The 17,413-nt window shown below is 32.6% G+C and overlaps 1 protein-coding gene across 1 annotated transcript in view; it reads left to right on the top strand.

Moving 5' to 3' along the window:
• Window positions 1-17,413, top strand: part of mcc (MCC regulator of WNT signaling pathway) — a 70,142-nt gene that overhangs the window by 13,441 nt on the left and 39,288 nt on the right. The window contains exon 4 of the mRNA XM_026243355.1: window positions 16,872-16,985. Coding sequence (XP_026099140.1) covers window positions 16,872-16,985 — 114 coding nt within the window. The remainder of the gene's footprint in view (window positions 1-16,871; window positions 16,986-17,413) is intronic.

The raw sequence follows: 17,413 nt of genomic DNA, 5'->3' as shown, positions 1-17,413 counted from the left end.
GGAGCGTGGATTTAGTGGTCTCTCGTGTGGATTAGCACTGGGATTGTGTTGGGAATACCGCCGGATTGTGTGGAGGATGAGCTGGCAGCGGTGTGTGTGGATTACAGAAGCGGGAGGAACCTGAGAACAGACGTGTTTCTCGCCAGCTGCGGACATCTGCTGTCTGCCGCTGGAAAACCGTCTCCGGAAACGCACATAGCTCCGGGAGTTTAGGGACCATGAACTCTGGAGTAGCTGTGAACGAGGGAAGCGAGGTAAGACGAGGCTCTGACTGCGGCGTGCGTCTCTAATGATCTGCGGTCGCCTCAAACCCACACACACAGGGAAAGACTCATGCTCTCGTTTTCTTTCCAAGCGTGTTTCTGTGCTGTCACTTTTAAAGTTGCAATCACAGCTTCATCATGTGATTCTAATCCTCGCTTTCTTCAGGGTCAGATCGCATCAGATGTCAGATGTGCTTGTTTTAAACTTTTTTACTAACGGAATCTAGAACAGAGAGATTAGAAAAAAATTATAGAAAACATGTAATCTAATATAAAATCAGTAGCTTATAAAGTATTATATGTATAAAATAAATAAAGTGCAAAATGTGTTCATATAAAATGAAATATGATGATGACCTTCATCATAAACATTTCGTTTGCTATATATGCCTCTCCTTGTTTTTTCAGCGTCTTGTGCCATGACCTCAACATTTTTAAGAATGATCCATAAAATATAATAAATGGATATGTCTAATTATTTATTCATATTTTAATTTTATTTATCTATTAGATATTTATGCAGGATTCTGTGATTTGAATAAACATTTTTATATTCAGTTAATGTATATATGTATATATATATATATATATATATATATATATATATATATATATATATATATATATATATATATATATATATATATAATAGTGTATATTTATATTATTAATATTTTTTATTTATTTATTAGTTTTATGAGTTATATTTGACATAAACTCAAGTCTTACAAAGTAATGTATATTAATTTGTATAATTGTTTATAAATAATAATTTTTATATATAATATCTTTATTCATATTATTATTTTTAAGAAAATATTTATGCTTGTGCCGTCTTCCCAAACAATGGAAAAATCATAAATACATTGGTCAGAAAGTGTGGTAACACTATATATATATATATATATATATATATATATATATATATATATATATATATATATACATTTTGCACTACTGAATGTTCACATTTAAAATATTTAATTAAATGCATGACAAATGTATAATGAAATAATTGTTTATTTCATCCCTCCATTGAACTAGTGCTTGTTGAGCATCAAGTCAAGATTTCTCTGAGAAAACTCCTTGTTTTGTCACAGCAAAAGAAAAAAGAGACGTATAGCTTGCTTGTAATGTCTGGCCGTGTGTTTGAGTTTCATTGCTCGGAGCGTTTGATCCCACACCAAATCACATGAAAGCTTCACTTAATAGAGAGCGCCTTTGATTGGGACCTGCTAGCATAACATTTTAATTGTCCAGACGTGTGTTAATGTGAAGCGTGTGGCAGCTGCTGCCTGTGACATGGGCTGGTGTTTACAGATGTTATCCGCTCACATCGATCACAGATTGAGTCTTACAGCACTTCAGGAGCATCTCTGGGGATTTTAGCAGCCAAATGACGCATTGCTGGTTCTGAATTATTCCTCTGTTTTATAAAAATGAACTGGAAGTGTCTTTACAGTAAAGTTCTCAAGATCAAATCCTGTAGAGTAACTAAGTGAAACAGCAGATGTCAGTTGATTTATATTATGCACTTGAGCACCATTTATTTATTTTAAAATATTTTTTGTCTTATTTATTGTAAGTGTATTAAGTTATTGGTGTTTTGTTGATTGCATAAGAAATTATTCTGAAGTATATCCCAGTTTGTAAAAATGAACTGGAAGTAAGTTTTTTTTTATAGTAATGGTCTCAAGGTAAAATCCTGGAGAATCATTTTTTGTATTCTAGAGATATAAATTAAAATGGCAGATGTCCAAGGATTTATATTATACACTTGAGGATTATTTATTTATTTATTAAAAGTGCATTTGTTTATTGGTTGTTGTTGATTGCTGGTTCAAAAAAAAAAAACTTTTTTTAAGCAGATGTCAATGGATTTATATTAAGCATTTAAGTTATTTATTTACATGTTTATTCAAATTATTCTTTGTTTTTTATTTAATTATTTTAAGTGAATTTATCTATTTTTATTCATTTGATTTATTTTATTTTATTAAATTGTATAAAGTAACTTTTTTTGTAAATGTATTTTAGAATAGAACATAATTTAATTTAAACTTGTTTTAATTTATTTTGAATTAGATTGTATTTTATTTTAAGTTTAACTTCTTTTTTTCCACCTTTTTTTATTTTTAAGTGTAGTTTTATTCTGTTTTTAAACTGCCCAGACTGTTCAGTGCATGCAAGTGATTTATTTTCTAATTTAGTAATTTTGTGCCATAATAAAGTCTAATAGTTGCAGTTAAACTTCATAAAATTAACCAGAAGGCTGTTATAGTTGAGCAAGTATAACATTCTGTGCACGTTATGTTTGCAAAGCACCGTGAATATTGCAGATTACAGTTAATTGAATTACATACTAGTAAAAAATTTTTTTTATAGTAAGTCACTTTGGATAAAAGCATTTGCTAAATGCACGAATGTAATGTAAATGTATTTCCGATGCTGCACTTTTGCACTGTTTCCATTGTAAGTGCGTTATTGTAAATACAACAAGTTGAGACTATATTGTTAGCTCATGTCGATTATATTACACTGGGATTTTAATAGTGTATTTAGTAAGGTTAATAATGCTTTCAAAGTATTTCTTGTTATTTGTTCTTGTTAACAAAGGTAAAGTGTTCCCGAGAACATTCCTTCAAGGAAGAGTCGGTCTACGGTTGACATGGTTTTCAGGAATTCGTCTGTTCTCACGCTGGACGGCCGGGAGACGTGAGACAGAGCTGTCTTTATCGTCTTTAGGCAGACGGCCAGAAATAAAAGCACTGTTTGATAAGCACAGGGCTGCTGTCTATTTTTATCTGCACTTGGCCTCTTCTCACTGATTTAGTGCGGCGTTGGTCTCGCTGGCTGTAGTACACACTAAAGACACTTTAGACGGAGGATACTGGATCTGCTCGAGCTTTCTGACGCTGTGTGTGTGTGTGTGTCTGTTACCAGAAGGTCTGGTGTCTTTTCCTTTACTCTGTCTTTATTATTTCCAACTAACTAATACGCTGATGAATCAGTTTTCTCTCTTTTGTCATCTTTGTTATTTCCAAAATCAGAAAGGCTGATATTTGAGAAATTTTTTGAGATTATTGACTGGTAACTGCTTATTTGGCCAATTATGTGAAGACTAAACTTCTGAATTAATTTAGTTTAAGACTGTATTTCAGATTATATTGGCTCATTGAAGTCATTACAACATTATACACGATATTTGACCACAGAAAGCCAATATAATGACCAAATCAGGCACTAGATATAGATTTAAGTAGGGATTCACAAACTTTTACATCAGCTGAAACTCTTCAGCGTAAAATATTTGGCTCTTTAGTAGAGATCGACCGATATGGGTTTTTCTATAGCCGATGCCGATGTTTAGAGGTCAGGGTCAGCCGATGGCCGATATGTGCCGCCGATTTTTAGGGCCGATATCTTGAAGTTTTCCCCTTCATTTACATGCTAAAATGTCACACTAATAATAAGTGGATGCACAACATTTCTAAACTTATGATCATTTATTGAGCACTGACAACAAAACAAAACCAAATAAACCAAACATATCAATAAACTGACCAAGTATTAAATATATAAAACCGGTATAAAAAAAAAAATATATATATATATATATTTCAATCGTTTACATAAAAGTTTTAGAGCATTTATCAAGCAGAATTTTTCAAGTTTGTTGCTTGGAACATAAATGTAAACTTACATATACATTTAAATAAAATAAATACAATTTTATAAATAAAAATCAATTAAACCGAAAAAAATAAAAAATAAAATATATAAAAAAATAAATAATAGTAGTGCTGCAAACACACTAGTAGCTACAAACACTGCTAGCATTTTATTCAGACTAAAACCCCTTTAATACAGGTGAGAAAGCTTTTTTTTCCATGTGGCTTTTGCACATAATAATAATACAGATGCCGATATATTAAAAAAATGACAAATATCGGCCCGATATATCGGCCGACCTCTACTCTTTAGATCAAATTCTGACACTAGATAATTCATGCACAGTCAAAGACTGGTGTCACTTGTTGTTGTTTTGGTCTTTTTTTATAATTTCCAACTAGGGTGATATATTGCACAGTCCATTTAATTGGCAGATATTGTGATTTTTTTTGCTATTAGTCCAATAACTGTACTTCAGACTGCATGTAAGACTGTGATTATTTATAGAAATATTTCAGCCAAAAATCAAAACTTTGTCATAATTTCCTCAACATCCTGTCATTCCAAACCTGGATGTATTTTTTCTGATGTTGAACATAAAAGAAGGTATTTTGCTGAGTTTTGAATAACCAAACAGTTGTTGGCACCCATTACAGTAACTTCCATTCTGTTGAAGTCAATGGGTACCGTCAACTGTTTAAGATTACCACCATTCTTCAAAATATCTTCTATTGTTTTCAACATAATAAAGAAACTCTTACAGGCTCGGAACGACATGATGGTGAGACAATGTTTTAATTTTAGGTGAACTGTCCCTTTAAGGCAAGACACTACAGACAAAACCTTTTTTTTTTTTCATGCACTGGTCAAAACTGAGTTTTTAGACAGTATTTGTCATCATGATTTCTGTCAGGTGAAGCTCTGCCAAGATACTCGACAGCAGGTTTATTTTTCTTATGTTTTTCTTCAGAATATCTCGTCTGTGCTGAACTTGTAAAGGCATGACTGTGCAGTTGCTAAGGAGTTCTGGGTGGTTGTTAGGTGCTGTGGTACCCAGGTGGACAAGATACTGTTTTTAAACAGACATTTTAACACGTTTTAATCAGCGATTAGACCATTTCCATGATGAAATATTCAGATGAGTTGAATCTTTAAATTCATTCCCTATAAAACAGCCGTTTTTACCTTTACGTTTCATATATAATGATATTTTACTATTGTTTATATACTGTTATAGTATTTATTAATAAGTTGCAGAACACTTTTTGTTTTTATTTTATATTTTGTTATATTCTTTTTCATTTTTTATTAGTGTTTGTTTCTTTTAATATTTTTTAAATATTTTTTATTTGTTTTTTAGTTTTTTTAACTTAAACGTTTTTAAAACTTATATTTTATTTCAGTTATTTTTTTGTATAATAATATGTATTTTATTTCAGCTTCATTTCAGTAGCGAAAGTGTTTTTTTTTATGTCAAATAAATGTAAATATATTCAAATATATGCAAACTACTTTCAATTAATCTTTTATCAATTTAATCAATTCATTATTTAATTAATTCTAATTTTATCAGAGTCCAAAAATACACGGAACGGCATTTTATAAATATGGTCAGTTTGCTGATGATAATTTATTAGTCATTAGTGTATTACTGTTTATTAGTAATTTTTATTTAACTTAGATTTATTTTTATTTCCACTTGACGTATTTTAGTATTTGTGCTTATTTTATTTCAGTTAGTTGCCAAAAGATTTCCATTTGTTTTTTAAGTTTGAGTTATTCATTGAATATTTATTTCATTTAGGCTTCATTTCAATAACGAAAATTATTTTTAATATTAGTTTAAGGGTGAAATATATTCAGTGATTCTATTTTATTTCAATTTCTGTTTTAATAATTTTATCAGTTAAATGTATGTTTTTTAAATTTATTGCCAAGGCATCATTTATCTCTCTCTATCTCTTTATTTAATTTTAACTTTTTATTTTGTTGTTTAAGTTTCTTGGTTTTTATGTCAGCTTAAATAAAGTGGTTTTAAGTGTTCATTTTAATTTTAATTTCCATTTTAGTCTTGGTAATTATACTTGAACTTCATTCATTCTCATCTCTTTTTTGTTTTCACAAAAATCTTAAATAGCAGATCAATGGAAATATATTCAATGCTTCAGCAAAGCGAATTTTATCAAAATCTTCAGAATCCAATAAACTGAGTCACTGTGTATTTATAAATCTTTTCATTTTGCTTCTGGTTGCATTTCATTTGTTGGAATAACTGGTGCTGTTGTGGATTTTAAGAGTCGTAATTGATTTCAGAGAAAAAGCCACACACACTCGTAATGCTTCTAGTCAGCACTTGATTCTCTTACTGATCCGTTTCTCCTGATTGCAGATTGAGTTCTGCTTAATAACACTGATTCTCTGGCTTTTCATCGTGTGTGTGTGTGTGTGTGTGTGTGTGTGACACTGAAGCCTCGGAGTGAGTGTGTACAAAGATAATTCTCCTTTCACAGACCATTAAGCTGGAAAACGAATGTGTGAGCACCTGAAGTACCTTCAGCCCCTTCAGTCCAAATAAACAGAGTATTTACACCTCAGCCGTGGCTCATAAAAGCTCCTCTGAAGACAAAATGCCCTTTATTCCTGCTCTGTAGAGAGAGAGAGATCAGGTTTTATAGGGGAATAGTGTTTTTGTTACCTGCCTGGAGAAAGAGCTTGTTTTGCTGTAATAGACATAAAAGATGGACATGACTGAGTTCAAACCTGATGTGATGAGGCATGCTTGATTATGCAGACAGCAAAAAATAAATATTTACATGGAAAAAATTCTCACCTTTGTGTCTTAAGCTTACTAAACTCTATTATCTATTGTCTATTATGTGTATAGTATTTGATTTATTATAAAACAGGTGTGTGCAATATGCATCTGTGATATCATAATTGCTGTTTTATCGCCACTGTATGAGATTTTGTCTTTTGTATTTATGATATAGTTATGCAGAATTACACAACCAAGTGTGCTGTTCTTTCCTGAATATCAGCACAATGCACTATTGATTTTATATAAATAAGAAGTTAATAATGCAAGTTATATTTTGAGTTATACAATATTGTCTGTTTTTGCTCTGTTTTGCAAATGAAACTAAATCAATCAGTTCTGAATGCATCAGATGAATAATTGATTCAAAGTAATCAATTCTTAAGTGAAATTAATGATTGGCCACCGTGTATTTTAGTTCCATATTTACAGTGTAATTTCTAAGTGAATCAGTTAAATGAATGACTCTGTCATTAGGTTACCACATTTTGGCAGATTTAGTTTAATTTCTAAAGGAATCAGTTGTTTTAGCGAATCGGTTGAGTCAATGTCTCATTCATTAAACCTCCACCTTCTAGTGGTTTTAGTTTCATATTTGAATTATAATTTCTAAATAAATCAGCCGTTTTAATTAATCATTGACTCATTAGGCGACCACCTATTGGCAGTTTTAGTTTCATATATAAAGTATAACTTCTGAATGAATCAGTTGAATGAATCACTTACTGCTTTAGTCACATTTTGGTGGTATTAGTTTCACATTTAAATAATTTCTAAACAAATCAGTGAATTGAACAGTTCATTGAATCAATGAATGACTCTATGCTCCACATATTGGTGCGTTTACTTTCATATGTCAAGTATCGTTTCTAAAATCTATTGAATGAATAACTCACTCCTTAAGCCAACACCTACTGGTGGATATAGTTTCATAATTAAAGTATCATTTCTAAATGAATCAGTGGATTGAGTAATTAATTGAATGAATGATTCAATGACTCACTCGTTCACTGAATGAATGACTCAGTGACTCAACTCTTAAAGCCACCCTATATTGCTTTATTTAGTTTCTTATTTAAAGTGTCATTTCTAAATGAATCTGTTGAATGAATGACTCAAAGACTCACTCATTAAACCAACACCTATTGGTGGATTTAGTTTCATAATTAAATTAATTTCTAAACAAATCAGTGGATTGAACAATTCATCGAATGAATCAATGACTCATTAAGCCACCACATATTGGCAGTTTTAGTTTCTGTTTAGTTTAGAGCAGTTTTGAGGCAGCGTGTTAGCGTCTCTGCGCTGTGACTGATGTCGGTATCCTTGCTGTTATTTCAGTGCTCAGTTACTCAGGCATGTGTAAGATCATCGCTCACTCATGTGATTCATGTTTCATCTCCAGCACCAGCATCAACCACCTGATCTTTATGTAACACTCTTATATTCGGCAGAATGTGGATATTATGCAGTTTGATGCCGATGCAGTTGTACAGCTTTAGTTTTACGTGCCGTGTTGAAGGAGCAGGTCGTCCAGCTCTTAATGAGCTTTGAGCTTCAGCATCTTTATTTATGACTCTGTGTTTCGCATTTAGAAGAGAAACCATTCCTGTCTGATTAAAAACATGTTTTAGAAACTTATCAGAGGTAGATCTGATAACATGATTTAGATCTTTGCTCTCGCTCTCTTGTTATTTACCCAGAGCAAAGCTAATTAGATTCGGTGGAGCTTTGATTAGATGCAGATGCACTAATGAACAGAGAAACTCATTAGAACTCATTCTGACCGGGGAATGTTTGTTCTGTGAAATGGAAATGACCCTCCGCGCTGCTGTTATTGTTGTTCGTCAAGCGTTTTCTTCTGGTGTTTGACCAGCGGGGTGGAGATCCTGTTCCTGAAGGGAATCTTCAGTGTCGGATTGTTTACGTTCTGCCAGCATTCCTCCGGTGGGAAACACGTGAACACTCGTTCTGAGGCAGATGCGGTTAGGTTCTTTTAGATGCCAGCAAATTAAATACAAAGTTTACTTTTACCTTGAGTTTTTCAGAGCATCTTCTGATTGTAAATTGATTTTATATTATGATCTTCACCTGGATTCCATTTTAATGAATCTATCTATCTATCTATCTGTCTGTCTGTCTGTCTGTCTGTGTCTATCTATCTATCTCAGAAACCGGGTTTTATGTTTTATTTCTTGGGGGGATTCCATTTTAATAGTTAAATGAACTTTTAATAAACCTGTATATCTGATCAATTGAATTCTTCAAGCTTTAACAGTTTAATCATTAATAAAAATAAATAAATAACAGTTTTAACCATAATTGGAAATGTTTTATGTTTTCCCCCAAATTTCCGGTAAGATTTTTCTCTGGATTGCAATTAAATTGTGCAATTGAATTTTAATAATCAAAAAATCATGTCTTATCAATTGATTTAAACTAAATTTATATATATTAGTTTTATTTTTCCCCAAATTCTGTTTTGTATTTTTGTTAATTTTTATACAAATAAAATTATAGTTAATAAAAATTTACTAATTTATTTAAATATTAACAATAATAAGGCCCTATGAATTTTTCACTATACTGTAAATTCCACTCTTATGACTAGTTTCTATGATTCTGTTCATTTTAGAAATCATATGGCTCTGATTTGTTGAATTTAGAGTTCCCTGATTGATTCCTGAAAGTTAGATTTTTCTTAGAATGATGTGAACATGAAACCTCTCATACAACTTAAACATTGTTTTCCTCTAAAAAAAAAAAACGTTATCTTTGATGTCCAGCGTGTTGACCTCAGGTCACGACCTTTGACCTCAGCCTCAGCATGAGTGTTTGAGGTCTGATGTTACATGTTAATAGCTGCAGGAACTCAAGCCTGAAGTTGCACTTCCTCCGTGTGTTAATTAAAAACTTTTAATTTCAGCCATTGTTGTTTACATTTATTTTGTCATCATTAAGCTATATACGCTATCAGTTTGAGATTTATTTAATATTTTTGAAAGAAGTCTCCTCTGCTTACCAAGGCTTCCTTTATTTGGTCAAAAAACAGTAAAGCTTTCAATAATTTATTAAAAATTTAAGCAATAATAGAGCCTTATAATTTTTATTTTTAAGTTAATAACTTATTAACAAGTTTAATAAGTTACAATTCCAACAATAATCAGGCCTGATGAAATGTATTAATTTCCCCAAATTAATTTTGTTTTCCATGGTTTAATTAAATTTTAATTTTATGTGTTTTAAATTTAAAGCATGTCAAATCAATTGAATTCATGAAACCTGGACAGTTAGATTATAATAGAAATTGTTAAATGAAATGAGAAATGTGTTTTCTGGAATTCTGTGTTGTCTGTTTTAAGTTATCTGAAATTTTGTATCTGCATTTATATGATCAATAATGAAGTTAAAAACTGTGAAATATTATTACAATTTAAAGTAGCTCTTTTCTATGTGAATATATTATAACATGTAATTTATTTCTGTGATGCTCCGCTGTATTTTCAGCATCATTCCTCCAGTCTTCAGTGTCAGATGATCTTCAGAAATCAGAATAATATGATGATTTAATGCTCAAGAAACATTTCTGATTATTATCAGTGTTGAAACTATGGAACATATAATTTTTCCAGGATTCACAGATGAATAAAAAGTTTAAAAGAACAGCATTTATTTGAAATGGAAATCTTTTGTAACATTTTAAATGTATTTACTGTCACTTTTGATTAATTTAACGCTGAATAAAAACGTATTACAATTTAGGCAGTTGCTATTAAATATCTCTCGACTACTATTGTATATGAAGAGTTTGTATATGAATAAATACCTTTTTGATTTATTTGAGTAAAAATCTGTTTTCTTTACCAAGAAAGTGCCCAGATGAAAACCACTATTTTCTGTTTCAAACTTTCACATAACATCTTTAGGTTAAAATAACACAAAAAATTTAAATCCAGGTTTTGATTTTCAAAGATTTATTATACAGTTTTATATAATAAACAATATCGCGTTCATAATCAAATGTGATTTATCTAATTAATGTGATTTAGCGCAGCTTGTTAGTGATCTATGGCTCTGTGTATTAAATGCATCTGAATAATTTCCATCTGAAAGCACGTGATGTAGATTTACCTGTTTTATTCATCACAGAACCGGCTTTACTGACGAGATTCGTGGAATGGTGCGCTGTGATTGGTTCATACTGTTTACAGTGCATGGAATGGTGCGCCGTTATTGGTTCATAATGTTTACAGTGCATGGAATGGTGCGCTGTGATTGGTTGTTGATGTTTACAGTGCGTGGAATGGTGCGCAGTGATTGGTTCATACTGTTTACAGTGCGTGGAATGGTGCGCAGTGATTGGTTCATACTGTTTACAGTGCATGGAATGGTGCGCCGTGATTGGTTCATACTGTTTACAGTGCGGGGAATGGTGCACTGTGACTGGTTGTTGATGTTTACAGTGCGTGGAATGGTGCGCTGTGATTGGTTCATAATGTTAACAGTGCGGGGAATGGTGCACTGTGATTGGTTCACACTGTTAACAGTGCGAGGAATGGTGCACTGTGACTGGTTGTTGATGTTTACAGTGCGTGGAATGGTGCGCAGTGATTGGTTCATACTGTTTACAGTGCGTGGAATGGTGCGCAGTGATTGGTTCATACTGTTTACAGTGCGGGGAATGGTGCACTGTGACTGGTTGTTGATGTTTACAGTGCGTGGAATGGTGCGCAGTGATTGGTTCATACTGTTTACAGTGCGTGGAATGGTGCGCAGTGATTGGTTCATACTGTTTACAGTGCATGGAATGGTGCGCCGTGATTGGTTCATACTGTTTACAGTGCGAGGAATGGTGCACTGTGACTGGTTGTTGATGTTTACAGTGCGTGGAATGGTGCGCTGTGATTGGTTCATACTGTTTACAGTGCGGGGAATGGTGCACTGTGATTGGTTCATACTGTTTACAGTGGGTGGAATGGTGCGCTGTGATTGTTTCATCCTGTTTACACTGAGTGGAATGGTGCGCCGTGATTGGTTCATACCGTTTACAGTGCGGGGAATGGTGCACTGTGATTGGTTCATACCGTTTACAGTGCGGGGAATGATGCACTGTGATTGGTTCATACTGTTTACAGTGTGAGAATGGTGCGCTGTGATTGGTTCATACTGTTTACAGTGTCTGGAATGGTGCGCTGTGATTGGTTCATACTGTTTACAGTGCGTGGAATGGTGCGCTGTGATTGGTTCATACTGTTTACAGTGCGTGGAATGGTGCGCAGTGATTGGTTCATACTGTTTACAGTGTGAGAATGGTGCGCTGTGATTGGTTCATACTGTTTACAGTGCATGGAATGGTGCGCAGTGATTGGTTCATACTGTTTACAGTGTGAGAATGGTGCGCTGTGATTGGTTCATACTGTGTACAGTGCATGGAATGGTGCGCTGTGATTGGATGAGTGGATATCAGATTCTGCGAAAAAGGGAAACTGGAGCTTGTTGCAGTTTGGAAAAAAAGAGGAGAAAACTATTTAATAACTCTGTGAACATCGCATTTTGCATAAAATAAAAAATTGACTTTTCAATTCCGACCAGATACAATATAGATTTTGAGGGAAACCTTTTCTTAAAAATGAAATTTATGGCGTTTTTGAACCAAAGTCTTCATATATACTTTTAAGACAGCAGAGAATAATGAAGGCCTCACCCACAGAAACGATCCCTCCCTATCCTGACAGGAAGGAAAGGCCAGCGTAAATATCCAAAGGAAGGGAAGGACGCAGAGCACACGTAGTCCACTATAGGAGACTTTATAATATTCATATGAGAACGAACCGTGACTAGAAGTGCAGATGATGATCGGATACTTGATTCTTTCGTCTGAAGTTTAGCAGAAGCAACACACACCAGAGAGAGACGGCATATCAGTGACAGTCAGAGGTGAGAGGATAGTGTGTGTGTGTGTGTGTGTGTGTGATTCGTCATGATCCAGCAGCAGCTGCAGAGCTCAACTGAACTGCTTCTGAAGTTGCTGTGTTTATTATGTAACGGCTTGTTAGTCTTTCCCAAATTTAATGCATTATGTAAAGTCTCATATTGGCAGTTCGGGAGCCCTGTGTAGGTAGGTGTGTGTGTGTGTGTGTGTTTCTCTGTTTATTACCATTTCAGTCAGTCAACACCAACTATATTCATATCTATATACTCTATATCACCATTCAAAATGTAAGGGTCAGTTTTAAAAATGCATTTAATTTATCAAAAGTGACATTTATAATGTTATTGTGGATTTCTATTTCAAACAAATACTGTTCGTTTGACCTTTCTATTCATCTGTGAATTTAGAAAATAAAATGCATCACAGTTTCCACAGAAATATTGAGCAGCACAACTGTGTTCAACATTGATAATAATCAGAAATGTTTCTTGAGCTGTAAATCATCATATTATTCTGATTTCTGAAGATCATGTGACACTGAAGACTGGAGGAATGATGCTGGAAATACAGCTGTGCATTAATATTACATCTCATCCTCAATTTTCAATATTAGGGAACATGACTACATTTTTATATTCATTTTATATCACTTGTGCATTTTTATTGTGCACATTTATTTTGTGCATTTACTTTTTAAATTAATAATAAATCAAAACAATTGTAATAAAAAATTAACCAACTAAATATTGCTTTAAAACACACAAGCAAATATAAAGTAATAAAGATGGCAAAAGACAAACAAAAGCACTTTCAGTAACTGAGAGAATGCAACGATTAATGAATAAATTAACGAATTAATTAATTTCAACACCCCTAAAATCTTTGGATTCCGTAACAAACTATCAAAGCACATAGCATTTATAAAGACATTTAATCACATCATTTCACTCTGAAGTTAGTTGTAAGAAGCAAAGCATCATTTGTTTGCAGATACTGTAAATTAAAACAAAGATGTTCAGGTCAGTGAAGAATATGTGCAAAATAAGCAAAAACTACTTCTTGTATTTATCCACTTTATTTAGCTTTAACTCAGGACATGAAATGACTGAAGCGGCACATGCTTTATTAATGATGTCTTTTATTGAAACAAAATCAATGTGGAAGTGTATTTATGATTGGTTTGCATTTTTACACTGATTTTGAGGGAGTTAAATGTGTTAAACTGAGCTTATAATTATCATATTAGTTAAAATTTGTAAATTTTAGTTAAACATAAAGTTTATTTCATGAAAGTAAACTAGTATTTGACTAACAATTTAAAGTTTTAGGATATACATAATATTTTTGATACATTTCTGTCCAAGTGTTTAAGAATTCAGAATATTTATGTAATTTTTATTTATTTATTTCACAGCTTTAAATTTCACTCAATATTTTTAAGTGTAAATTTTTTTAACCAAAAACCTAGTTTTTAAAACATTTTTAAAGCATATTTTGTTCGTACTTTACATCTATTAAGAGCATATGACCAACAAACTATATTTTAGGATGTAATCAATATTTTTGACTATTTTTATGGAATAATTAAACATTTTTCTCATGGTTTACATCAATTATTTATTCTTTTTTATTTATTATTGATTTAGAATTAAAAATTAATAATTCAATTCTTAATTAATTTTTGTAATTGTACTATTTCTGTAATATTTGCAAATCTGCTAATTGTCTACTCGTATATGCTACTCAAATAATCATATTTGTATAGCATGAAAATCTAATAATGCACTGTAGTCAGCTGTATTGATTTAGAATTGTTTTTATTAAAAATTTTATTTAATTTAATTTAGCAATTTTACTATTTAAACATCTAATAATATTCTACTTGCATATGCAACTGTATTAAATGAGATTTTTTTTATTCTTACTATTTCTTCTTTATTCGAACATCAGATAATTATTCGATTTTTGTTTTGTTTATTTTATAAAGTTAAGTTAATTTAGTATTTGTTTTCTATTTGAAAATATCCCTGCTACTATCTGTGAACGATTTATATTTATAAACAGATCATCAGATTTTGAGAAAATCTTTAATGCTATTTAAAAGTTAAAAAAACAATTCAGTTACAGTCCAATAGATACACTCATGTTGAACCTGGAGTAGTTATTTAAGGGTTTTAAATGTGTCAATCAGTCAAATCCCATTTCATTAATTTGGTTTGTTTGACACCAAATGACTTTGTCTTCATCTTCAGTAATGAATCATTTCTGTACAAATGTAATATTACATCCCTTCTCACATGGGGCTTTTTCCACCTAACATTTGAGCTTTTCTATTAAAGCGTGAGTCCATGAATGTTTTATAAGGTCGGGCTTGAGTGTGTAAGTGTCTCTTTATTAAGAGACAGAGCTGTTTTTATACCAGCGGTGCACTGAAGCTCCAGCTGTGTTTGATTTGTGCTCAGCGTCACGCTCCGCACAGCAGGAATTTTCCAGGTGTTTCTTTAATCACGAGCGGACAGTGATTCAGGACACGGATGAAGGACAGGAAACTCTTACAGGAAGCAGATTCTCACCGTAAACATATCGGCCTCTAAAGAAATGTGTGTTTTATTCAGTTGGATAATACAAGACAAATAACCGGTTAGGCTTTTTGTTGTTGTTCTGTTTGTGTTATTTGTTTTATAGTTATTTTAGTTTAAATTTTAATGTAAATTTTTTTTTTGCATTGTATATATTATTATGTATTATATGTTATATATTTAAAATAAAAAAAATCCTCTGCCATCTTGGATGAAATGCATGCTCGAGTTAATGATAGCAAATGCACATAAAGCTAGTTTAATTATTTGTTCCTAAAAAAAAAAAAAACATAGTTTATTACTCCTTGACAAGGCTGTGTCTGTGTGGAGCTAACAGAAGCGTTAACACATTTGTTTATTGGTGTAGTGTATTGCATTGGCAGATTAGCACAATTTATTATCTTTATACGATTTATTACATTTCATATGTATTTGTTTTATTTTTTCTGTAAAAACAACACTAGCAAATGTGTCATTCCTCATGCACTTCGTACTCATAGATGAAATGAATAATTAGAAAACGAGTTTAACAGTTTTGCGAAGTTGTCGGTAGTGAATTAGTTGTTGATTTACTGTAATGGTCAACATTTAATAGTATGTGGGAAAATATATATAGTCCTAAACAAACCGTTTTAGCCTGAGCTGAACCCTTTCAGTGCAACACACACACACACACACACACACACACTGAATGCAGTGTTTTCGTGCCAGATGCTGATGGTGTGTGAAAGAGTTTTTCTCAAAGAGGTGGTGTGTGTGTGTGTGTGTGTGTGTGTTGGCACTCAGGATTTTCTTTCTTTCTCTCTGCTGAGGTGTGAAATAGATTTGAGGAGACATCACAGATCCACTGTAGAATTCAAGTGGAGGTTGATTTCATCTTTAGCTGCTGATGCCAGCAGTGTGTGTGTGTTTCCTGTGCAAAATCATTTTACATGTAATTATAGTTTTGTCAGATCTGTTTAGATGATGATGATGATGATGTTCACTCACATGGGTCAGTAAGATTTTAAGAAACTGATTATTTAATTCAGTAAGAAAGAATTAAATTGATCAAAAGTGACAGTAAAGACATTTATAATGTTACAAAAGTTTTCTATTTCAAAAAATGCTTTTCTTTTGATCTTTCTATTAATCTGTGAAATTAATCCTGAAAAAACAAAGTATCACAGTTTCCACAGAAATATTGTGCAGCACGACTGTGTTCAACACTGATAATAATCAGAAATGTTTCTTGAGCAGTAAATCATCATATTATTCTGATTTCTGAAGATAATGTGACTCTGAAGACTGGAGGAATGATGCTGGAAATACAGCGGAGCATCACAGAAATAAATTACACTTTAACACAGATTCACACAGAAAACAGATGTTTTAACTCTTTAAAATATTTCAGAATTTTGCAGTATTTATGATCAAATAAATGCAGCCTTGATGAGCAGAAGAGACTTCCATTAAAAACATTAAATAATAAATAATAACATAATAATTGCAGAGCAGACTTCTAAACAGTAGATGTCTATATAAAGTCCAAGCTCACCAGAGAAACAGACTGTGCAGGTTCTGATTGTATACCTGTGTGTGTGTGTGTGTGTGTGTGTGTGTGTGCGCAGCTGCATGTGGCTGCGCTGGCGTCTCTGAAGGGTGATGTGGTGGAGCTCAACCAGCGGCTGCTGCAGACCGAGAGAGAGAGAGACTCACTAGAGAAGAGACTGGCCAAAGCACAGGTCACTACACACACACACACACACACCGCTGTCGGATCCTGGCACACAAGATGTTTGCACACAACAAAACTGCAGTGCATCCAGAGAACACAATCAGCTCCACTTCCTTTCTTGAAGCTGCTCCTGGTCTTACTGTGATCTATTCATCACTGCATGTGATCAAAAAGGAAAAAATCTGTTTGCATTTGTAATCTTTAATGAAAATCTAATTACTTGCTATAAAATTACATTGCTTTTTTTGACATCACTTAAAGCCACAAACTGGGGTATGTGGGTCAATAAATAGCTAATAATTAATAACGTCATTAAAAGTGTGTGTGTGTGTGGGGGGGGGGGGTTGTAAATGATTTTAAAATAGCAACGATCATCATAAAACATAAAACGATTAAATATATGATCAAGTGACATCAGATAATCATGAACATGGG

This window comes from Carassius auratus, unplaced genomic scaffold (assembly GCF_003368295.1).
Source record: "Carassius auratus strain Wakin unplaced genomic scaffold, ASM336829v1 scaf_tig00003102, whole genome shotgun sequence".
Taxonomy (NCBI): Eukaryota; Metazoa; Chordata; class Actinopteri; order Cypriniformes; family Cyprinidae; genus Carassius; species Carassius auratus.
Note: the sequence above shows the minus strand (reverse complement) of the source record. Positions and strands in the feature narration are given on the sequence as shown.